The sequence below is a fragment of the Cyprinus carpio genome, chromosome A13 (genome assembly GCF_018340385.1).
Source record: "Cyprinus carpio isolate SPL01 chromosome A13, ASM1834038v1, whole genome shotgun sequence".
NCBI classification, from domain to species: Eukaryota; Metazoa; Chordata; class Actinopteri; order Cypriniformes; family Cyprinidae; genus Cyprinus; species Cyprinus carpio.
The window spans coordinates 9,299,343-9,324,746 of NC_056584.1; the positions used below are offsets into that span (position 1 = coordinate 9,299,343).

At 38.0% G+C, this 25,404-nt stretch overlaps 1 protein-coding gene across 5 annotated transcripts; it reads left to right on the forward strand.

Annotated features, from left to right (window-relative positions):
• Window positions 1-835: 835 nt before the first annotated feature.
• On the forward strand, window positions 836-20,900 carry LOC109101150 (cell division cycle and apoptosis regulator protein 1-like). Of its 5 annotated transcripts, none has more exons than XM_042768656.1 (26): window positions 836-991; window positions 2,288-2,448; window positions 2,639-2,805; window positions 4,005-4,133; window positions 4,668-4,700; window positions 4,849-5,045; window positions 5,141-5,261; window positions 5,378-5,491; window positions 7,723-7,915; window positions 8,002-8,143; window positions 8,281-8,436; window positions 9,051-9,279; window positions 9,437-9,550; window positions 11,112-11,278; window positions 11,974-12,184; window positions 13,206-13,289; window positions 13,495-13,683; window positions 13,769-13,960; window positions 14,393-14,611; window positions 14,887-15,022; window positions 15,108-15,196; window positions 15,283-15,429; window positions 18,626-18,749; window positions 18,854-19,039; window positions 19,266-19,471; window positions 19,553-20,900. In XM_042768656.1, the coding sequence occupies exons 2-26, from the start codon at window positions 2,337-2,339 to the stop codon at window positions 19,607-19,609; spliced, it is 3,714 nt and encodes a 1,237-aa protein (XP_042624590.1). In that variant the 5' UTR covers window positions 836-991; window positions 2,288-2,336; the 3' UTR covers window positions 19,610-20,900. The 5 variants fall into 5 exon arrangements, with proteins under 5 accessions (XP_042624590.1, XP_042624592.1, XP_042624593.1 ...); XM_042768658.1 differs by having other exon boundaries at window positions 9,054-9,279; XM_042768657.1 differs by lacking the exon at window positions 836-991 and adding an exon at window positions 1,106-1,130.
• Window positions 20,901-25,404: the final 4,504 nt, after the last annotated feature.

The window sequence follows — 25,404 nt, forward strand, 5'->3', positions numbered from 1 at the left end:
TGTCTTGGTGTAGATATTTGTCCTACTGTTTACCACTCTTCTTTAAATGTATATTTTTCTGCATTTTTTTAAAGCTTCTGTTTTTTGTTTTTTTTTACTCTGTTTTCCATTTCAGCATTTGAAAAGTCAGCATGTTTATAAACCAGCTTTTTTTTTTTTTTTTTTTTAGTATGTTTACTGATCTAATATAAAAATGCCCCGAAAATCTAATATAAAAATGCCCCGAAAGGGAAGTCTAATATCTAATATCCCAAAAAGTCTGCCCAGAAACAGTCTTTAGAAGCCGCAGCATAAAAACTTACGGCATTAAATCATGGGTTTGGATATGGACCATACTTGGCTGAATGTCACGTCACTTCACTTTTTTTTTTAGCATTACACGTGGGTTTTGTTGTAAGCAATATTTATTTAGTGTGTGTTTTACTTTACAAGAACAACTGGGAAATTTAATTTAGTGTCAAAAACAGTCAGAATGTTGTGCTGTTTCCTCATAGAAATAATTTTAGAAACTTCAAACCTAAGAATGAAACAGACTTGCTTGTTTACTACATAGTTGGAAAATCCTATTTATTATTATTATTATAATTTTTATTTAACTTTGCAACACAGGATAATGAGAAATAAATAATAAAAAAGAGTGTTAATTTATGATAGCAATGGGCATAAACAGTCTACAGTTCCAGTTTGTCTAAAAACTGACAATTCTCTCGGATTTCATTAAGGGGTCTTATGAATTTTGATCGAAGAAAACATGATTTTTTTTTAATCAAATGATTGAGTAATAATAATATGACTACTACTACTAATAATAATAATAACGATTCAGTTATATATGTAGGATTGTTTGGATACACTTTCAGTTTTTTCTTCTTCGTTGTCTTATGTCATGCGATCCTGGATCAGCGTTGCACTAATGCGCCTCAAGCGAACTGCGCATGCGCCGCATCCAGGCTTCAGTGTTTCTCTACCGGTGAATGGAAGCGGACGGACGGTAAGCAGCGACGATAACAGCTAGCTTGCATGTTTACATATTGACTGAAGTTTTGTTATATTATTAATGCTTCGTCATGAACTTGATTGTGTGTTATTCTGCGCACGTTGTATACACTTTTGAGGGGTAAAGGAGACTAGTAAGTGCACGGCCAGAACACTAGACAGTGTGCTCATGCGAGGGCCCGTATCACACTGATGAAAAACAAAACACTGCAGTCAGCACAGCTGTGCTGTACACACTACCACTGAGGCTGCTGTTAGTTTAAGTAATTACGCTTTATAGTGGTTGAGAGACCTAATACAAAGGTTTTAAATGGTTCGGTCAGTGTTGTGTTGCTGCGTTAGCTGCTTAGCTTGCTGCATTGAGAATACATTGGTGTGCTAAGCTAGTGCAGATAAAAGATTGCATGGTAAAAGTAATTATTTGGGTCTTCAAACAGAGCTCACGAAGACGTTAATGTTGCGTAGTCGCTGTTGATCTGGACTTAAACTGAGTTTTAAAGCGGGAAGTGGGTCTAAAAAGTGTCTGCTGGTGTTCTGGAGCTGACAGATGGCGTTGGCTGTGTTTCAAAATCGAGTGAGCTCCCTACATAGACAGCATGTCCGAGTTGAAATTTTTTAAATTAGGTTAACAATCTTGCAAACTTGACTGTTAATTATCAGTAAACTACATAGCTACTGTATTTATGTATGAATATTTACAATAAACAAAAGTCGTGGCTTTCATTTTATGAAATAATTAGATTTCATCAATCAAAGTCTAGAGAGATCCCTAACTAGGCAGCAGGTCCGAGTGCATTCAGAGTCACTGGCTCTTGAGATGAGGAGGAGTTATTTAAATTAACAAGCTTGCAAAACACAGCTCTCAGTTATCTGTAAATGAAACAAATCTTCTTCACAGATTTGTAATTTAGTTTAAGTTAGGCTTTATAATAACCTAAATGTGTTAAAAAACATTAGAATAATTGGAAGCTTGATTATTTTAAGCTATTACCAGCCCCACTTTCTGTTTCAGAAAGTTTTAAAACAAGCATCTTACTGCAGCAGGAGGAATAAAATATCATATAGCTGATATATGACTGAGGGCCTTTTGATTGTTGTCTTGGGCGATAGGGGCCTTAAAGTTACAAAGATCAAAAGCATTGACTTTGTGTGTCCTATGATTATCAGTAGTGTTGTCTTGGCAAGCCGCCACTGAAACAGACACTATATTTCAGTTCCTGTCCATCCAGTTTTCTGCTTGTAATGTTTAGAGCTTGCAGTTTTAGTAAGTAAGTGATTATTGTCCCCGCAGGAAATAATCTGCCACCTGATCCAAAAACGGAAACCGTGAGCAGGTCTCCATGGCCCAGTTCGGGGGTCAGAAGAACCCTCCATGGGCGGCCCAGTTTGCCGCAACAGCAGTTTCACAGCCCGGCCACTCAGGACAGTCGCTGGACCTGAACAGTTTACACTGTAAGTCATCATAAATGAGCAAATACTTGAATTATTGGCACTGTTCTACTTCTCTTTAACTTAGTCTAAACATGCATTCATAATCTCTAGCTTTATCTTATTTGTGAAGGTCAAAGTTCAAGAGGTTTTTTGTTTGGGTTTCACTGAGTGGTCAAAGTTTGCTTGTGTTTATCACACATTTCTCCCGTAGCTTTAGGAGTACAGCAGCCGTCCCTCTTGGGAGCGTCTCCTATGTACACTCAGCAGTCGGCTTTAGCCTCCCTCAACACACAGTCAGCTGCCAACTACCAGCTCTCACAGCAGACCGCCGCGCTCCAGCAACAGGCCGCAGCAGCCGCTGCCGCTGCATTACAGCAGGTGAGATCCTGGCTGTGATCCATCACCGTAATGCAGCTGGAGTAAATGCACAATAAAGCCTTTGGCTATGTTTGGAATAGCATACTAACATGCAGGAAGTATCATTTATGCAGTATTCTGCAGTATATAGTATGTATACTGTAAATAGCATGCAATTATCCCTAATTCCTAGCGAATAACAATCAGCATTTTCATTTCTAGTGTCATGAAAGCATTTATTTGGGAAAAGTATAGTAAAGGGCTGCATGATTTTGGGAAAATCTTTTTTTTGACGAAAACCTAATTGCGATTTTTTTTTTTTTTTTTTTTTTTTTTTTTTTTTTCTGATAAAATTTGTGTTTGCAATTTAAAATGCGATAAAAAAAAATAGCCAAACTTTTTTGATTTATATATCAATAAGGATAAATAATAAGTATTATTATTATTATTATTATTATTATTATTAAATAAAATACACTATATGTTTATTATATAAGCATACTAAATAACAACAAAGTATATTACTATTCTAATTTCACTGTAAAATAAAAAAAGAGTATTTAGGAAAATAATACAGTCATAATAATACATTAATTTTATATTACAACCTTAAAATTACAATAATAATATTTATGGCTGTTGTAATTTCTTTATTTTCAAACGTTAAACCATCAAACTTCTATTTTGGTGGAAAAACTGCAGGAAGACCTTATTGGTTCTCTTAGATTGTTGAGCACTTCTCATTACAAGTGTGGGAAGATGGTTGCCACATGCTGCATTCCCAAATGCACGTTAAACCCAGACTCATTGCAGATGCAGAGTTAGAGTTTGTGCGGAGCAGCATTTACTGTGAACCAAGCCACTTACAATACCATGCTTCACTGTTAAAAGATGCAGCACATACATTGATTTAATTAAATCTCAGCCTTTGATATCTGACAATCGCAATAAGCCATATCGCAATTTCAGTTTTATTTCAATGAATGGTGCAGCCCTAGTACAGAACCTATTATTTTCCAAAAATAGTAGTAGTTATACAGTGTGTGTTCTGCACTAACCTAATCTCATTCTGTTCACTGCAGTGCACAAAGTGCTTCCTCCATCAGTCTGAATTGTACTCGTATGCATTTCTAGCATGCTCAGTGTTGGAGTGCTGTAACCTGAGCCCTTCCCCCAGCCTGCAGTGAGCAGTCTTGAGTCACTGGTGTGTTTTATTTTAGTCGCAGATCAATTCAGCCCTGCAGCAGTATCAGCAGCAGCAGCAGCAGCAACAACAACAACAGCAGCCACCTCAAGCCCCCCCACAACACCCTCCACCTCAACAAACTCTGTACAATGTCCCACATCAGGTACATATGTTGGCTCTCATCCACACCTCCTCTTTTACTTTGCCTCATAGCTTTTCCGAAGCCCAAGTTTTATCGTGAAGGTTGTCCGTATTGTTTGTTGTGATTCCTTGTGCGTTCCACAAGGTCTTGGGTCTCTTTAGATAAAAGCGCCTGTCAGGTTCATAAATGTATACATCAAGACAGATGAACTGAAAGTGCAGCAGTCAGCACAGTGGTTACTTTAAAGAGGGCAAGTGCTGCAGTGCCTGTCTGCATTATTTAACTATCAGGACTCACTTCCAGTCTTAGTAGATGTGGTTGGTTCTGAATGAGAATTCAAGCATGTATTATTTTTTAAGTTCATACTTTTTAAATCTGTGGTGTCATCATTTAATTGTAGTTTTAAAAAAAGCTGCTGGGGTCAGTAAGATTGACCAAAAGTGACAGTAAAGACATTGATAATGTCACTGAAGATTTCTATTTGAAATAAAAGCTGTCCTTTTGAACTTTTTATTAATCAAATAATTATTTTCTGTTATTCTTTATTTCTCACAGCTTCCACAACCCCAACAAGCCCTGCTATCACAGGTACACTGAGATTCCAAACTCTGCATATGCATCACATATTTTTCTTGCAAAGCGCTTCTTAAATGTGTAAAACGAAGCAAGAGATCTCGTAACATTGGCAGATATGAAGTGTTTATGTTCTAACAGTGGTGCTGTGTGTATTTTGCAGCCCCCTGTTGCCTTGCCCACCAGCCTGAGTCTGTCAAACCCACAGCAGACGGCACAGATAACCGTATCCTACCCGACCCCGCGCTCCAGCCACCAACAGCAGACTCAACCCCAAAAGCAGCGTGTTTTCACCGGGGTCGTCAGCAAGCTACACGATACTTTCGGCTTTGTTGATGAGGATGTCTTCTTCCAGCTCAGGTGCATTATGTTGTAAATGTGCAATTGTACTTAAGAGCTTTCAAGCTCAGGTGTGTAACTTCTGGGTGTGTGGTTTTTTTTTTTTTTCTTTGTAGTGCGGTTAAGGGGAAAACACCCCAAGTCGGCGATCGTGTTCTGGTGGTGTCTGTATTCATTATGCCTTTCAAGTGGAATGCCCAGCGCATCCAGACGTTACCTCAGCTGCCCAACCAAACGGTAAGCAAACCCACGTGGTCTGAAAGGATCCCTGGCAGATACAGTCTGACATGTTTCTGCCTTCACAGTGTGTGATGATGCTGCTGTTGATTCCTGTGTTCTTAATCTCCATGTAGCACCAGCCGCCTCAGCCCTTACCTCAGGTTTCCCCACAGCTGTCCAGCTTTTACTCTGAAGCAGGAATGCAGCGCTACTCTGACATACACTCTGCGGTGGATTCAAGACAAAATGTAACCCACACCACTTGACCCCCAAATCCCCATTCTCTCCTCCTCCTCCTCGCCTTTGTCTTCTGCTTGATCTGCTCCTCCACTCTCCTGTTTCACAAACAGGCTTTAGTCACATGTCCTTGGGTTTCTTTCCTTCCACCCAAGACAAGCCTCTGAAGCTTTTTCACCCTTCCCTGTATTACAGCTCACAGCTTGCATGTTGGATTTGTAATTAAACATATTTTTTTTGCAATCCATAGATTCCATCTTTAGCTAATCAGGCACCTGCTGTGTTATTAATGCACTTTGTCTTGGGAGGGATGCTGTAGTTATATTTGTTTTGTTTTTTTGTTTTATTTTAGTCTTGTTTTTGTAATTACCCAAACTAATTATTTAATTAATTTAGTAATTTTTTTAAGAGTTTTATTTAAAAATTTCAGTAGTCCAAATACCAGTGAAGTTTTACCTTTTATAATAATTATTAATGCTAATTACAAATTAATTAACCTAATTACAGAATTTAAGTTTAAAAATTAAAGGGGTCATATGATGCGATTTCTTGTTTTCCTTTGTCTTTGGAGTGTTAAAAACTGTTCGTGCATACAGAAGATCCATAAAGTCTCAAACCCAAAGAGATATTCTTTATAAAAGTGAACGCTCATCCACGCCCTCCTAAAACACCTCATTCAAACACCCCCCACTCATCTATGTCACTGTGTGGGAAGATTTGCACAACACCGCCCAAATGTATACTCAAAGAAAGAAGGTGTAACTTTTATTCTCGCTGTAGTATTGTTGCTGCCACCGCCATGTCGTTGAGATGCTGTGTGTTTCGTTGCAAAAGTCAAATTACTTTGTTTGGCCTTCCAAAAGAGGACACAACTAGAAATCAGTGGTTAAGTTATTTTTAGCAACGTCATATGACCCCTTTAATGTGAATATCTAAAAATGCTATTTATTTCTGTGAGTTTTTATAAAATAAAGAACGAAGACTGGTATTGTTACTACTGCTGTTTTTTTTTTAAACCTGATAAAGAATTACCTGTACTTTTGACATCTGTACACAAATGTCACACTGAGCAGGTGCATGATGAAAAAGCAAATGCATACTGTGGTTTGTTTTGATTTATGTAACAAACAATACTTGTGAGACATTGTCTCCTTTGGAAATACTCAAAATACTTGGCTTGTTGCATTTTTTTTTTTTTTTTTTAAAGAAAGTGCCTTTTGTGCTTTTTTTTCCCCCCAAAGCAAGACTTGAAAATCTATTGTGTCTTTTAACAGGGGCCAAAACCAGCAAATGGTAATAGCAGTGCTTCTACTTCCTCTGTCTCCAGCTATTTCTAACCATTTCTTTTCTTTTCACTGGCTTTAGTGCTCCTTGATCACTCATTTAGGCACATTGTCCTCCCATCCTATAAAACAGGTTCCCTAAACATTATGTACTGGATTAATGTTATTTATTGAAAGGCTTGCTTTATAGCTCCTAGTTGAAAGCGGTCACAATCATTTTGATGCGTTGAATCAATGTGCAGTAATATGTTTGTTTTTTCTTTTAATAGACGTTGACATGAAGTACAGCTAGGTGATGTTAATTGAATATATAAATTTTATTGTGTATTTGGTATATTTTCCTATTTAAATATATATATATATATATATATATATATATATATATATATATATATATATATATATTTATAATATATATTATATATTAATATATATATATATATATACACACACACTATCGTTCAAAGGTTTGTGGTTGGTAAGATTTTTTTTAATGGTTTTGAAAAACGTCTCTTATGCTCACCATTTATTTGATTAAAATTACAGTAAAAACAATAATATTGTGAAATATTATTACAATTATAGATAACTTTTGTACTTTAATTTTAAAATGTTATTCCATGGGAAAGCTGAATTTTCAGGATTCTTTGATGAATAGAAAGTTCAAATAAATTCTTTTAAAAGTTAGAAAAAGTTTAAAAATTTTTGGAACATTATAAATGTACTATTTGATCAATTAAATGCATGCTTGCTGAAAATAAGAATTAATTTCTTTCATAAACAGTAGTATAAATTCAATTAATTTTCAAAAACATGTCAGTGTGGTTGAAATTTACTATTTTACTATATACTACTTTATGTGGGGGGCAGGGGATATTATGTTGTAATTTTGCACTATAAAATTTGCAGCAGTACAAACTTTCAAACCCAACACTTTAGTTCTATCTCTTCTTTTTCAGAACCAGCCGCCAGGCCCAAACATGATGAAACCAGGTCCCACCATGCTGCAGTCTCTTCCCCCGCCCACCTCATTCAGCGTCCAGGCCCAGGGACCTCCTCCGTCTCTTCTGCAGGCCCAGCTCTCAGCTGCCTCTCTGGCCCCACTGCTGCAGAACCCCCCACAGCCCCTGCTTCCCCAGCCTCCCCCTAAAGGTACATCAACCCCTCCACCTTTCAAAGAGTCACTTTTACAGAATCAGATCTGATCTCCCATCTCTCTCTCTCTCTGCCATGTGTAGACTCTGTGTTCTCAGGGGGTTTGCTGCAGCCGCCAGTACGGATGATGCCTCAGCCGCAACAGGTGAGGCGTGTGGACCCCTCGCCCCGCTTCCCCAGCCGCAGTGACCGACCAGAACTCATCCTGAGGAAGGATGACCGCAGGTCAGCGCTCATGCATACACCTGAGTAATTGAGTAGAATTGCTTCAGTAGTTTGGTCTGAGGTGCAACCAAAAATGGATATTGTGAGTCTTTATTTGCTGTACGTGCTCATGCTTTATTTTGCCTGTGTTTATTTAGTCGGGAAAGAGATAGAGAGCGAAGGAGATCAAGAGAACGTTCACCCACACGGAAGCGTTCTAGAGACCGGTCTCCTCGCAGAGAACGTTCTCCAAGACGGCCACGCAGAGTCGTCCCAAGATATACAGTGCAGTTCTCCAAATTCTCTCTCGATAGGTAAGTTACTTGTCATAAAGGAAGAATCTTGAGATGTCTTGTTGCAAATTATTATTTTTTTCAGTCGATTCACGATGAACCAATTTAAATACCTCACTACATGTTTTTTTCTTGTTTGACAAGCCGTTTCACTCGGATGTGTCACAATACGAAGGAATGTATGAACACAACTTCTGTTTCATGAAAAATTTAAGCATTACTGAATTGGATCTATCAGTTGGATATATATAACCATCTGAAAATGACAACTCAATTTGACCTTCACAGACCATAAACTTGCATTAAGAGCTCAAAAGAATCAAAAAAGCACAGATATCTTGAGATAAGTTTATACAGCGATCTGTAACGCCACATCAAAGAGAGTCAAAATGGCATTTATTGTTTGAACTTCCTGAAAAAAAGGACATAATCTGAAAGATGAGACTTTACTTTTATCAAAAGTAACAATCTATAAAACTGGAAGTTTCCAGTGAAGTTCCACTCATGCAGTGGTAAAAACAATGCTGTATTTGTTCAGTATAAATGCGTACCGAGCCGAAAGACCTGTACCCTAAATTTCTAGTATGATTACGTGTACCGTTACACCCCTAATGACTGTCTCTCTCTGCTCTCAGTAGTTACAACTGTGACGTGATGGAGTTGCGGCGGAGGTATCAGAGCCTCTACATCCCCAGTGACTTCTTTGACGCTGTGTTTACCTGGGTAGATGCCTTTCCCTTAACACGACCTTTCACCTTTGGAAACTACTGTAACTTTCACATCATGCATAAAGAGGTGGACTCTCTGGTGAAGAACACGGCTGTGCTGGACCCACATGATGCCAATCACACGTACAGTGCAAAGGTACCACACCCCCAGTTTTGTTCATCTTTTGTGTGTGTGTGTGTGTGTGTGTGTGTGTGTGTAATTCACTGTCAAATTCATTTTCAGAATAATACTTCTTACCAGATTTCATTCAGTGGTTTTTGGCAGTCATGCTTAATATTGATGATTGTTATAGGTAATGCTGCTGGCCAACCCTAGTCTAGATGAGCTGTACCATAAGTCCTGTGCTCTGGCAGAAGATCCACAAGAGCTGAGAGACTCCTTCCAGCACCCTGCCCGCCTCATCAAGGTACAGCCCTCCGAATGACACTATTACCTGCAACAAACGGGCTGGGTTTGTGTAATCAGCTTGTTATTAATCACTAATTTATGTGCTATTTTATGACAATTGTTTTGCACCTATGCTGTAGTATTTCTCAGGAATGGACAATATTACAGTGTCAGGGACTGTAGATATTATTACTGTGGACCCTTTTCAAAGACTGTGATGATGCATTTCCACAGTTAATAACATCGTAAATCTGTAGTTTTTATATATTTAATTTTTTTAAATGTAATGTACATTTATAAGACTGTATTTTTATCTAGGTATTACATTTCAGAAAACAAGTTAACGCTGCTGTGTGAGTGTTTTTAACATCGATTGAGGGTGTGACTACAGATTTGACACATTTCTCTTGAACAAAAGAGAAGGGAAACTATGTCTGCAAAAAGGCCTGCTGGTACATACGTTTTAAGACCTCTTCTGCATTTTTTGCTAACAGTAAACCTTCCTGGCTCGCCAGGAACTCAAAAAGAAAGAAATACTAAATAATTTCACACATCCAGTTTATTCTGACCACGATGACGCACATGTCAGAAAAATGTTGTCTCAATAACACAATATTTGTAGTTTCATTCCCTTTTTTTAATAACACAGCAAAAACTAACTTGCTTTTTAACACACTCCTTTTACCAGTTTTATGTAACAGTTATTTGAAAACATTTATTATATATTATTATTATTATATTATTAATGAAGCTAATAATTATAAATAATAGAATAATAGAACAATGTAATATAAAATTAAATAATTTTAAACATTGAAAGTTTTCTTAAAGAAATTGAGTTTTTCTTCAGCATCAAAACTTGCACTACTGTTCAAAAGTTTGGAGTTATTAATTTTTTTGAAAGTGATTTTTCAGCAGCCATTATTTCAGTCTTCAGTGTCACATGATCCTCCAGCAGTCACTCTAATATTCTGATTTTATGCTCAAGAAACACTTATTATTGTCAATGTATTATAAATGCATTATCAATGAAAGCAGTTGTCCTGCTTAATATTTCTGTGGAAACTGATATTTTTTTTAGGATTATTTGAGTCAGAAGGTTGAAAAGAACAGCATTTATTTGAAATAGAAATCTTTTGTAACATGATAAATATCTTAAATACCAATCTTGCTGTTAAAGGTTTTTTTTTTAGGTAGTGCAGTGTTTACCATAATTTACCAACTATTTAACATAATTTATCTCTGACTGCAATGTTATTACCTATTACATAGTACATATTATTTATTTGCTAAAATTCAAACGTTTAATTGGATTTAACTTTAAGGACCCTGCTATTGCAATCTATTATTTATAATGTACACCAAAACATTTCTTGTTCCCTTGGACACTGAAAGATGTTTGTCCACTCCTGTTTTTGATGTGGGGAGTTTCTGTCTCTGTGTTATTCCATTGCTGAATGCTTTGCTGTGTAGAATAAGCTCCTCTGATGTTGTCGCTCCCTGTGTCCGCCACATACGCCTCCTTCAGAGCGCTCGGCGGCTTCCCAGCGTTTTGTAACTCATTTGAACTCTGTTTTCAGTTCCTGGTGGGGATGCGGGGCAAGGACGAGGCTATGGCCATCGGGGGTCACTGGTCTCCCTCTTTGGATGGGGCCGACCCGGAAAACGATGCCTCGGTTCTTATAAAGACAGCCATACGTTGTTGTAAGGCTCTGACAGGCATTGATCTGAGTTTATGTACGCAGTGGTAAGTACAGCTCCTTTCTCGGTTTGTGCCGATGCATCTCCTTGTAATCTCCATGTGTGCAAAAAAAAAAAAAAAGGCAGATAGGCAGACAACATCTCAAAGTCTGTGACCCGCTGCATGGTTTTGACACAGCAGTGTGTCTCCTGACATGTTCGATGCTTTTGTGTGTATAATTTTGATTTCTCAAATTTTGTTTTGCAATGTTTACGCTACTGTGTGTGGCAGTCCTGCCGCTATATCTATGTGGTGAATGCATTGATTCTTTTGCTCCGAGAGCAGAGCCAGAGGAGTCGCCGCCATCGTTACTTTCTGTTCTCTCTGACCTTTGCCTTGTGTTAAATATCTTACATATTTAACTTGCTTTCACTGTGTCTGAATCTGTCCTTCTCTCACACCCCGGGGTTTGTAAGCTATCTTTCACGAGCGACGGGTTCAGATTGACGGGCGCAGGGGGCGGGGTCTTCGTCGTTTTTGTTTAGCTGTCGATACTGTCTGTTGACCTCCCTGATGCGTGGCTGCCGTTCATCCTGAGAAACCCCCCGTGGAGTTCCACAGACTGTATTTTCTCATATGCGTCTCATTCGGGGGGTCGAAGGGGTCAGAGCTTTTTGTGTATGTGTGTGTGTGTATGTTGGGGGAAATGGGTAATGTCTCACAGAATGTTTCTTTCCAACGCGCTTCTTCCTTTGCGACAGGTATCGTTTTGCAGAGATACGCTATCACCGCCCTGAGGAGACTCACAAAGGGCGGACAGTCCCCGCACATGTGGAGACAGTGGTTTTATTTCTCCCGGATGTTTGGCATTGTCTTCCTACCCGCTCAGAGTGGGAGGGCCTGTCCCGTGGACTCAAGGAGCAGCTGGCAGAGAAACTCATGGCTGAACGGAAGGAGGCTGATGGAGAACAGGCACTGAACGCTAATCTCTCTCTTCTCATTTCCGCTTCTCACAGGCACAGGAATAGACAAACAAAACACTCAAAACACAGAAAGAAACAGACAAGTATCACAGGCATCATACAGAACCCACTTTTACCATCCCTTCCTCTCATCCCTGTCTCATCCCTGACCCTCCACCCCATTTCCTCCTGCTCTCCCTCTGTCACGCAGTCTCACACACAGCGGAAGAGCTTAGGTCCTACTTTATGACACCTGTCAACTGGTAAAACAGCTTCCAGCTCTGTCAAATGCTCGATTGACGGCCCTGATTAATAACTCTAAATTGCCTGTTTAATTTCAACAAATCCTCTCTGAAAATTGAAGCATGAACCAATGAGATCATTTCGGAAATGAATGCTGGAATCTGGAGAGCCAGTTGTGTTTATGATGTTTGTGTGTTTTGTTTTCCTGTTCAATACCTGCCGAACTCTCTCTGAGTTCTGTCTCTTGTCTGTCTCTTTGTTTTATTTTATTTTATTTTTTATTTTATTTACACTGTTCTCTGATTGGACTGTGTCTAGACCCTTTGTGGATGTGGTTTTTCCAGGGAGGTTGTTTATCCGAGGACAGTTCTGGCTAGGTGTTTAAAAAAAACAAGCTAAAGAGAGTATACGTGGGCCAAAAAAAGGCAGCAATAAATGTAGACGTAAGGTTTGGAGACCTTCTCTGAGTGCATCTGTCCCATGTCCATCTCTTGAACCCACTGTCATTGATTATCTTTTTGTATTCCACAGACCTGGCATTTATTGGCTGATGAGTGGGATATGGATCTGTTTCTGAAAGCTAGAGAGCTTCCGTGTATCCTAGCAGTGGATATTTTTTTTTTTTTACCCAATCAAGAGCTCAGTAGGAGGAGACAATGAGAGACAGTTGTGACCTTGCTTCTTGCACGGATCAGCTTTTGTTTCAGAAAACTTCTTTGAGTCTGAGAGTGGTGTGTTAACATGCTGTTGTCTTTTCTCTCTTCCTCTCTTTCACACAACGTGCATAGGAGGAGGAGGATAAGGATGAAGATGATTCAAAGGAAGTCACTACGCCAACCCACTGGGCTAAGCTTGATCCAAAATCCATGAAGGTGAGATTCCCACAAGCAGGTTTTCGGCTACAGACTGAACTATCATTATTTTACATTAATATTCTCTATTTCATGGGGTCTTTATACCCTTTATAGACCCAATGAAATGCTTTTTAGTATGCTGAGGTATAGAAAGACTTGTACTTTTTTAAAATAACCAATAGTTGGGGGCTAAAAGGGCTGCTAAAATGATTTTTGCACACAGGTCAATGACTTGCGTAAGGAGTTGGAGAGCCGTACACTGAGCTCTAAAGGGCTGAAGTCTCAGCTGATTGCTCGCCTCACCAAACAGCTGAAGGTGGAGGAGCAGGTGGAGGAGTCCAAGGAGCCGGAGAAGCCTGAACCTCCGAGTGTGGAGGAGGATGAGTCCTGCAGACCGGAGGATGACCGAGAGGTGAGAGAAGATCAGACGATCCTGCTTTTATAGAGAGCCTTTCTCATCAATCGCATACAAACATGGAAAAAATGTTTCCCTCTAGGAAGAGGAGCGAAAGCGGCAGGAGGAGCAGGAACGTCAGCGCAGAGAGAGACGTTATGTTCTGCCAGATGAGCCCACCATTATCGTCCATCCCAACTGGGCTGCCAAGAACGGCAAATTCGACTGCAGCATCATGTCCTTGAGTGTGCTGCTGGACTACAGACTCGAGGATAATAAAGAGCACTCCTTTGAGGTGAGGATCACTGCAGAGAGCTGAAACAACAAGATTTTTTCTATTAGTAATTCACCTATAAACTAAAAAGTTTAAGGACACTTTTGTTTGACTTCACCTGATATAATTACAATATTCTGGTTTCAGATACACTTTTGCAGTGAAAGGACATAGCACATTTCAAAAATATTCATACACAATTAAAACTAAAACCATAAACATTTTCGTTGCTTGATTATATAATATATTAAAGAAAAACAGTTGCCATGTCAGCATTTCTTATTTTCATTTAGTTTAACTTTATATACTAAACTAACTTAAACTGAAATAGAAAATAAGTAAAAAACAAAATGACTAAACCTTAAAAATATTAAATACAAATAGTATAGCATACTTAATAAAAGCTATAGCAGTTTTCCAGTGATGCTAAATAACACTGGTCTTTTGTTTCAGGTGTCTTTGTTTGCTGAATTATTCAATGAGATGCTTCAGCGAGACTTTGGCTACAGGATCTACAAAGCATTCACTTGTCTTCCGAGCAAGGATGAGAGGAAAGATAAAAAAGTGAAAGCTAAAAAAGAGGCAGACCGGAGGGATGTGAAGAAGGAGAAGGATGAAGAAAACGGAGAGACGGCCACAAAGAGAATGAGAGAGGAGGATGAGAAGAGGAAGGTGGGGGAAATACTTCAAAAGAGTTCTTACGACCGTGAAAAACCTGGAAATATCAGGACATTTTAAAGCAGTGTCCTGAAAGAGTCATGGAAATTATTAAAAGCTTTCCATAGTGAATATGGATTAGTGATCGTAGTTACACCAGGTTTTACGGGAGAATCACACACATAGATTCTTTGATTTATTCAGATGTATGTTAAATGCTTAAGCATTGTGATTTGTTCAAATTAATGCGTTAATATATATATGGATATTTTAATATCTTCTGGATAAAGGATGAGGAGAAGGAGAGAGGTATTAAGAGAGAAGAATCCAAAGATGACGATGATAATGAAGACGGCAGCAGCAACAACAATGCTGATGAATATGACCCACTGGAGGCAGAAGACGCAGACGACTATGATGATGATGGTAGGGGTCACACTGTTTGCACCTGGATCCTCAAACACACTTTTGATCAGTTTTGATCCAGAAACTGATTCTTTGTGCTCCTCAGACAAAGATGATGAAGACTCTAATGGCAGGGACAGAAGAGACGACCGCCGAGATGAACGGAAATCCAAAGAGAGGTCATCTAAAGATAAAGTGAGTTAACAACATCTCCTTTTGCAGCACAAAATCTTTTAATACTGAGAGGAGTGGAGTGCTTTATTATTTCAATCTGTCTGTAGGATGAGAAGAAAAAACAGATGGTGACGTTAAACAAGGATCTGCTGATGGCCTTTGTGTACTTCGACCAGAGTCACAGCGGCTACCTGCTGGAGAAGGACTTGGAGGAGATCATGTACACGCTGGGCTTGCATCTCTCCAGAGCTCAGGTGCTGCTTCTGTGTAGTGAACACTGCTTCTGCATCATATTGATTAATAATAATAATACATACAATATTATAAATGTATTATTAATTGTAATAATAATTAGTAATTGTAATAATTATATATTTTAATAGTAATACTTTATTATCTGATTTAATGTTAATATTAGTTCATAACAATACATTTAAAGTTGTAGGAAAAGTACCATTTCTAGGCATTGGCAAGCTAGGGGGTCACCTAGGGTGCTATCATCAGGAGGGGGCACCAATGAGTGCATGAACTGGGGCTACATTTTAGCAGGGCTGTGATAAAGAGTGGCAGGGCCAACCTGAAATATGATTGCCGCACCGACTGGATCCCCCAACATCATTGGGCTAGAGTACTGTCAATCTGACGAGGCCTGCATGCCACTTGATCAGAGCGCTTTCAATTGCTGCCTGATTGTTGCATGCAAAGTTTGCATTTGGAGCGCTCAACAATACTGTTTGATCACTGGGTTCTGTCAGTGCTTTGGCAAAGTTTTTTTTTGCCATGCAATAAAGCTAAGTTCAAAGGTCAATTTAAAATATTGGTACAGTAAAAAGTGCACAAATGATAGGGATGTAACGATTCACTCAACTCATAATTAGATTCGATTCACGATTTTGATTTCACGATTTCATTCACAATTATTATTATTTTTTTTAAAACAAAATGATATTTAAGACAAATTATTAATTAAATGCGTCCTTTTATTATTGCTTGGACAAAATGCTGTACATTTCTTTGTGAAATGATATTATTATAATAAAAACTAAATTGAAATTTTAAAACAAGCCCCAAATCAAATAAATAAGTAACAAAAATAAAATTAATCTCTTCATATAAATAAACTAAGGCTTTGCCTGTGATCTTTCCATTTAAAATTAGAGGCGACCACTGCATTTATTCATGGTCCAAACAAAGATGCTGCATACAGTACTTTACATGCAACATGAGCAGTTTTCAATCTAAATTAGATTGTATAATTTAGAAATTTTGAAGCAAAAACAGAATGGTTTGACATCAGTTTTGTGAAACTATACATGAAAATATCTGCATGAAACAGGACAAACTGAATGAGACGCAGATTCACTCTCTGCCAGTAGGTGGTGCTTAAAGCCTTTCCTTGGTTTCTGCTGTAAACAAAGCAGAGCTGCACTTATGAACTTTAATATGCATTGTACAGAGGCAAGATGAGAAGAAAAAAATACCATCTAAACTTTTCTAAAGACAGTTCCACTCAGTTCCACTGAGTTCCACTAAGACATACATTCATATAAACTCCTACACCTAAATGAATCGTGATTTGTTTAGTATCTCAACCGATTTGAATCGTCACATATTTGAATCGATTTTCAACCGGCTCGTGGTTAATCGTTACATCTCTACAAAATGAGTATTTTGTCAGGGCAGTATTTGTGGCAGTCGAGAAATCACACTGCGGAATTGGTCCAAAAGGTGTGTGTTTTTGCACCAAAGCATTGTTAAAGGGGGTGCTATTATGCTTTTTCACTTTTTCAACTTTACTTAGTCTGTAATGTTGCTGTTTGAGCATAAAAAAAGATCTGCAAAGTTACAAAGCTCAAAGTCCAATTCAAAAGGAGATATTTTATTTAACAGAAATCACTTTTCAAAAACTACAAGGAACGACTCGTTTGGACTACAAAGCATATCTTCCGGGATTTGTGACGTCACACATATGGACGAATGGGACGAGATCTGGTTGAGCTGCACTAGAGAAGGCAACGAGTTTTATATCTCTATGTCTGAGACACGCTAGCTTTCCCAAGGCAGACAAACTTATAGAGTGGTTACAATCATCTGGGTTTAAATCACGCTCAAATTGATTTGATTTCAAGGCAATATTTACACTGAAGCTCGCAGGCGGCAATTGTAAGAGGCATGACATTTCCCCACCAGGCGCCGAGTGGAGAGATTAACAAGATAAACTGCCCCAGCTAACCAATCACAGCACATTTCGTATTTCAGAAGGCGGGCCTTCATTTGATACAGGAACTATTCCAGCCGTTCGTGCCAGATTTGGGAGAGAGGTGTGGTAATAATGTAAAATATGTGAAAAATAAAGTGTTTTTCGAAAAACCTAGTATGAGAGCCTGTTCTAGTACACCCTTAAAACAAAATCAAGACTTTGTAGAAGAGCACAATAGGACCCCTTTAAAGTTTGTGTTATATTCCCATATAAAACTTTAACGGCCAATTTAAAAATATTAGTATAGTAAAATTCGCTAATTCACAAGATCAATACACCCTTTATTAATCCGCTTTGGTGAATTTAACGCATCCTTACGGAAGTGTTGAAATGCGGAATCAGTTCATTCATTTCTAACAGCACTTAATGAGAGCACCGACATACATATAGGACAGAGGACAGAGCGTCGCATCATTTAAAGGGGAAGTTCACGCGTCAATGAGTAACAAAAGAAAGTAGCTGGATTCTGATTACTTTTATGTGACTGATCAAGCTTTTTTATGTAGTTTGGGGTAACAAAGTGTTTTATAGGTTTGACTGAAATAATAATGAAAAAGACAAAAAGTAGTCATTAATAATATCTAAACATGTATATCCAAATCCAATTGTAATAAAGTTTATTCCGATGGGGGTGGGGCACCAATTTGGTTTTCGCTTAGGGTGCCAAAATGGCTAGAAACGGCCCTGTGTGTGTGTGTGTGTGTGTGTGTGCGTGCGTGCATGCGTGCGTGCGTGTGTATATATACACACTATGTAACAGTCATACTGCTTAATAATAATTATATTTGTAAAAAAAAAAACAATAATATGATTATGTTTTTCGTAATAATTGTTGATGATGATGATATTATTTCTTATTATTTGTTTGCTATTATTGTTTTAAAACTAATATTTGTAATTATATGTATTGTTATTTTTTATTATTATATATTAAAACTATTATTATTACAATAAGAATATATTATTTGAAGTTTATTATCATTATTATATTATTAGTTTCTTTATTAAATTTAACAATTGAATTTGATTTGTCAATACTAATACTAATAATAATAATGATAATATGGGATAATGTAAGCAATGATGTTTGTCACTTGACATTTTAGTTGCATCAAGCTTGAATTTCTTAGTTGCAAGCTATATAGCATATATATAACAGACTAATGTATTTTGTTTTTGTTTTTTTTCAGGTGAAGAAATTGTTAAACAAACCACTGGTTAGAGAGTCTTGCCATTATCGAAAGTTAACGGACAGACCTAAGGACGAGCCTAGCCCCATACTGACCTCTGATGCTCTGATAGACAACTTTTTAGGTGTGCAAAGAGAGTGATGGCTGGAACTGAGACGTTTATTTGTAACGCTAGAGTACACATCCATGATGCTGCAGTAGACTGAATCCCTCTCTGTGCCCCAACAGGTAACCAAAGCTTGCTGCCCAGCCTGAAGATCAAGCGGGAAGCAGAGGACAGCGGCGAGTCGTCTAGCTTAATCGTCTACAAGGGATCCATGGTGGATGTGGAAAGCATGATGCAGAAGCTGGAGAAGAGTGAGAAAGCCCGAGAGGAAATTGAGCAGAAGCTCATGCAGCAGGACATTAAAATGGGTAACAACCTCATCTATCCTGTTTTCAATTTGTATTTGAACGAGGATGTGTCTGTGTTTTTACAATTCATCTTTAGAGCCATTTACATTTTCCTTTTCTCCCGATTTTTTCTTTCTTTCATTTTGAAAATGTTACCGTTGTAATATTTACCATGAACTGATAAACAAAAAAATGTTCTACCCCTCAAAACAATTACATTTGCTAATCAAATCTTTTGGTTTTGTAGAGGAGGACTCAAAGCATGTAAAAGAGCTAGAAGCAGCAAACCGCAGCCTTCAGATGGAGTTGGAGGAGGTGAAGAACAATCTCAGTGAGACCGAGAACAACCTGAGAGCCTCAGACCAGCAGAAGGGCAGCTATGAACAACAGCTCCACAGCACAGTGTCCAGCCTCGACACCATCATGAAGGAGATACAGGGCGTTCTGTCACAAGTATGAACCTTTATTTGTTTTAGCACTGTGTGAAATGTAGTAAAAGAAATCATATGTATAAGTGTTTTGTTTTTGATGCAGGGTGACCCTTCAGATGACAGTGACCAAAAAACTCAAGCTAATGGCTCAGACGAGTGAACGTCCCTCTTCAGCTCGTCTACATCTAATCTCCCTTCAGTTGTGGAAATAAGCTTAAAAGTGACACAATTCTGAAGCTAATTGTGTTTGATCTTTTCTGTATCTGTGTACAAAGTTTTAACGACTGGAGATAAACTCTAATTTTCCCTCATAATTCTGTATTCTTTGGTTTTGAAAAATAATTCTCTGAATTCTTCAGAATCAAATTATTACGCTTGTCAAGTTGAAGTTTAGATGATTTGTTTGAATTATGTTTTTGGTTGTTAATGCATTTAAGCTTTTTTTTGGCCGCCTTTAATTTCAGAAGTTGCTAGTCATTTTAACATGTGTTGTTATATCAGCATATTTCATTGATGAAATAATACATGACTTGTGCCAGTACGTGAGTTATTAGCAAAGTTTATTTAGCAATAAAAGAGTTATTTATGTTTAAATCAAACGTTAGAAACAGCCATTAGGATTTTATTAGGACCTGCGAGAAGCTGCTTTCTGATGTCTTTCATTGTTCCATGACAGTGATTGAAAAACACGTTTTATTCTAAGGCTTTTGTTTGTTTTGGTCACATCTGCGCATGCATCTTAATTAGCGCATGCATATCAGCTTAATTCCTGAATAATATTCTTGCAGACTTCTTTTTTTTTATTTTTTTTTTTATTTGATCTTGATGCTTTGTTCTGTGATCTCTGTGTAATCCTACCAGGGTAGCTTTGTGTGAATGGGGCCATGTTCGTTGTCATTTCAATCAAAACCAAGGCAGTTACCCTGTTAAAGATGCACAGGCTTGATCTGACTGAGCTGGTCATGTCCATTCTGAGTCCTGGGTACTTCATATCAGAGTGATTGTAATGTGTCAGAATAGTGTGTGTCAGATACTGTGTGTTTTCCAGTAGTTTGTTACGCAGGAATTGTTGGCAGGCATTGAATTCTTTTTTTTTTTTTTATGTATTTCCTGTTGTTGGCCCACTAATTAAGATGAGAATGATTAGTGGGTGGTTTCTGCTGAGTTGAAAAGAGCCAAACCTGGTAAAGTGCATATTATTTTTCTATTCTGGATGTACTGTATGGTTGTCCTGGTGAAAGAGAAGAAATAAAAGTGCTTCATTTTAAAACTGCATTCAGCTGAATTTTGAATGTTCTCTATTTGTTAGGAATTTACTTGGGTTTTGGGAATTTTGCAATGACATTTTTCCCCAGGAGATGGCAACATTTGTTTGAGCTAGAGGAATTATGCATGCACTTTTTATGAGGAAAAACAAGCAATGGGTTTAATAAACAAATATTCTTCTCACAGTCTTTGTTGAATTTATTCTAACAGTGTGTAAAGTGTTTCCATGATTTTAGTTTGCAGGATAAATTTACCTGAAAAGGATGAAATGCATTGCATTTGGTGTATTTCTATCAGCACTGTAGTAGCAGTGGTTTTCCTTAACCTTAAAAGACAGTGACAATCTGCGTATCTTGTTGGATAGAAAGGAAAAGATTATTTTGTCGCTGCATTGCCCATGCCAAAAAAGTGAACTGAAAAGGTGTTGCGGTTTTGCTGATAAGTCGTAATAGACGAATAATAATAATAATAAAAAGATGTACTCTAAGAAAAAGATGTATTCGAAAGATGTACTTACTCAGAGAGTATGTGATTTTGGGTGCAGCCATGGTTTATTCTTATTTATTCTTCTTCTTATTATTATTATTATATAGACCTAAAGCATAGAAAGTGTTTTTGTACTTACACAAGGTGCAGTGTAATGGAAGAAAAAAGAAGCAGACATATTCAAAAGACCTAAGCGCAACAGTCAAACAACTTCAATGGACTTCAACTACAAGAGTCTATGTGGCATCACATCACCAGAGTGTAGGCCACAATGGCCAGGAATCAGTGTTGTCAGAATGTCATTTTCCTGCAGCTCCAAAGTGTTTAGTCATATTCTCCTGAGCCCCAGTTATGGAGTTTTTGTCTCTGTAGAGGACATTATATTTTAGTGAATTTTTCTGAGACCTCATATGTCACAGTTTTAATTCTGGATGTCCTGTACAGTACAGAGCACATTCAGGGCTTTTCAGAGAAACCAAATGTTTGGAAGTTTCTCCATGGCCACGCCCTCTGCTTGGTCTTAAAAGCATGTTTATTATGCATTTTGGGAGACACAACAAATGAATAGGAAAATAAATAATGCATCAATATTTTTATGAAATATTAGATATTATTATGAAGATCTGGCCAATTATTACTCCCATTACTACACTTCTTCTTTCAATATGCTGTCCCAACAGCACATTAATATGCTAATTAGGTATATTGTATAAATAACATTGTGTTTAATGGAAAAACTTGTTAATTGAAATTTTACACATGTATTGCATAAAGTAAAATCAAAACATTTTATTATATCTTTTATAACAAAGTTGAGAATCATCCATATACAAATTTTGTTATAAGAAATCCTGAAACCTAACAATTGATTGGTGATTTTTTTTTAAATCCCAATGTTTTTGCCTTTTCATGTATAATAAAATATTATTTTTTTTTCAAAAATGTTATTTTTCCTTTTTTTCTTATGCTGTAATGACATAGAAAAAAATACTAAATTCACCAAGCTTTTTTTCTGTATGCAGAACTTAATGCCCACAAATATCTACTGAATGGGAATGATAAGATCCAGCACATCATAACATGTCAATTTAAGTCTAGTCTAAAGGTGTGTCACTTTAGTGACATTTTGTTAAAATTTGTGGGCAAAAAAAGTCCATTGTCTATTATCAATCATGTAGCAATATTTGAAACACTGCTTACACAGAAGTGACTTTCAAACCAAGTATCTTTCTGTTGGTCAGTGCTGCAAATTTGCCTGACCAACTTGATCCTTTTGCAAAATCTGCCCCTTACATGAAATGGCTGGATTTCAAAAATGAAAATTCACAGAACATCAGTAGATGAAATGGGAAGTCGTGGCCTAATGATTAGAGAGTCGGACTCCCAATCGAAGGGTTGTGAGTTCGAGTCTCGGGCCGGCAGGAATTGTGGGTGGGGGGAGTGCATGTACAGTTCTCTCTCCACCTTCAATACCATGACTTGGGTGCCCTTGAGCAAGGCATCGAACCCCCAACTGCTTCCCGGGCGCCGCAGCATAAAATGGCTGCCCACTGCTCTGGGTGTGTGTTCACAGTGTGTGTGTGTGTGTTCACTGCTCTGTGTGTGTGCACTTAGGATGGGTTAAATGCAGAGCACGAATTCTGAGTATGGGTCACCATACTTGGCTGAATGTCACGTCACTTTCACTGTCACGTCACTTTTAGTCACACTTGATGTGACCATATATTAATGGAAAATTTGATTATAAAATATAGCATTACATCCCTTGCTCGCCAGTGGATCCTCTGCAGTGAATGGGTGCCGTCAGAATGAGTGTCCAAACAGCTTATAAAAGCATCACAATAATCCACAAGTAATCCATGCGACTCCAGTCCATCAGTTAACAACAGTGTAAAGTGAAAAGCTGCATGTCTGTAAGAAAGAAATACATTAGGATGTTTTATCTTTAAACAGTTTCATCTGGAAAGAATACCAGTCCACAATCCATAATAACACTTCCTCCGGTGAAAAAAAATCCCCTGTTGTCCTCTCACATCAAAATCTACCAACAAATTTGTTTAGAAACGTTTTGGATTTAGGTTTGTTTTCAATTGTAAATGGTTCTTGATTGATGCATATTTCTCTCCTGATTCAAATAAGACTTCTTCACTGGAGAGAGCAATAATATATGGATAGAGAGTATTTTAGCCAGAACCAATGGTTTGAAGTTCAGAACATCTTAATAGACCATCTGTTTAGACTCTCATTCTGACGGCACCCATTCACTGCAGAGGATCCATTGGTGAGCAAGTGATGTAATGCTGAGTTCCTCCAAATCTGTTCCAGTGAAGAAACAAGCATCTACATCTTGAGGGTGAGTTAAACAGATTACAATAATTACAAACAATATTTTAGTAAATTACTCAGCAGAAGGCCTGTCTACAGACACTTTAACAACAAACCAGATCTTAAATCTCACACTGCATGACATGTGATTTGAACATGAGCACCAGACAGGTTTAGCATCTATCTCTCATATGATTTCCACATTGCAGTGCAACATTGAAAAGACACTGTATCTGGCCCAGTGTCACTCGGCAGGCCAGCTGCAGCAGCAGAAGCGGGCGGTGTTGTGAAATCAGAGCCGGTGCAGGTAAACCCACTCCTTCCCTAAGACAGAGGGCCTTTGTACCCCCACCTTCCCCCTGCAGTCTGGGTAACACTCATACACTAGAGAGCCATGGGACAATCAGCTTCTCTTTCCTTCAGAGGGCTGGCCAACACTCTCACACCGGACCCATGAACAATCAGCTTATTTGAATTCAAGCTGCAGTGCTTTTTCTTTTCTGCGTGGAGAGTTTGGTTACATCTGTTATAGCAGCATTAGAGGAGAGATTATGTTACGACACGCCCCTCATCTAACAATCACCTCTCTAAACAGGGAGGCCTTCTCATTTTCCTGATTTCAGGACAACACAGTGACTTTCTTACAGCTAATGCTGTCCTGTGTATTAAACGATCAGTGGAGGTGTTTCACCATTTCTCCTTTTGTTTCTGGAAGGCTCCTGTTGTCTGCCATTCCTGTGTGGAATATAGAGGCTAATGTTCCCCTTTGTCTGGGGTCAGACCCATTATCCCTTCATCTCTGTCTGAGTTGTGTGTGTCTGCGCTGACATTCACCATCCCCTCCCCATGTTTTCGCACATAGCTTTGTTTCAGAAGACCCCACACTTTTTCCGAGCCACTCTGCTCCTCCTCACACTATCACTCTTTTCATGTCTCCTGCTGCACAGGAGTCTCACCGCCTTCAACAAGTCACCTGTGCTAAGGTGTAATTATCATGACAATGGAATGTGGTCTCTGGAGACTTTGTGATAGCTTTTCATAACATGTCGTGTTTCTCTGTTTTCATTATTATTTGCTTGACTTTTGGAAATAGGATTGACTTTGTGGCCTCAGAAATTCTGAAGTAGGAAGTCTATGAATAGTGTTTGCTGACATGTACAATACTGTTTGGGGTCAGTATGAAATTAGTACTTTTATTCAGCAAGGAGGAATTTACTTGATCAAACGTGACACTAAAGACACTTTTTTTTCAAATGAATGATTTCTGGTGGATCATGTGACACTGAAGACTGGCGTAATGACTGCTGTAAATTCAGCTTTGCATCACAGGAATAAATTATTATTAAATAAAATATATTTTAAAATATATTATAATACAAAACAGTTATTTTGAATTGTAACAATATTTCACAATACAATTGTTTGTACTGTATTTCTTAAATGCAGTTTTAATGAGCATTAGCGACTTTTTTCAAGAACATTTTGAAAATCTTACCAACCCCAAACAAAATATACAGTGTATATTATGTTATGCTTCGATTTCCTTTTCAACCTAACGCCATCCTTGTTTAATTGTTCTGTCTACAACTTTGGGAGCTTTCATAATACAAATGTGAGGTGATTTAGTTAACATTTTCTGCTTATAAATATTATTGGATGTTTTTTTCATAGGGGTAAGCTATAAAAATGGATGGATGACCATGCAGCCTAATGGCTATATTGAAGTAATGATTCAGAGATATGGAAAGTGAGTCATTTTTTGATTCAGTATGCACTCGGTGAGTTCATTCAGTGATGTATTTGGATTACTGGGAAATCTCAAAGTTTGCACGCCTTTTTGAATGATTCATTAAAAAATGACTTGTAAAAGTCATTAAT

Coding starts and splice junctions, on each gene's coding strand:
- LOC109101150 (XM_042768656.1), top strand. CDS start 2,337: ATGGCCCAGTTCGGGGGTCAGAAGAACCCTCCATGGGCGGCCCAGTTT. Junction 2,806..4,004: donor CTGCCGCTGCATTACAGCAG/GTGAGATCCTGG, acceptor GTTTTATTTTAG/TCGCAGATCAATTCAGCCCT. Junction 4,701..4,848: donor AACAAGCCCTGCTATCACAG/GTACACTGAGAT, acceptor TGTATTTTGCAG/CCCCCTGTTGCCTTGCCCAC.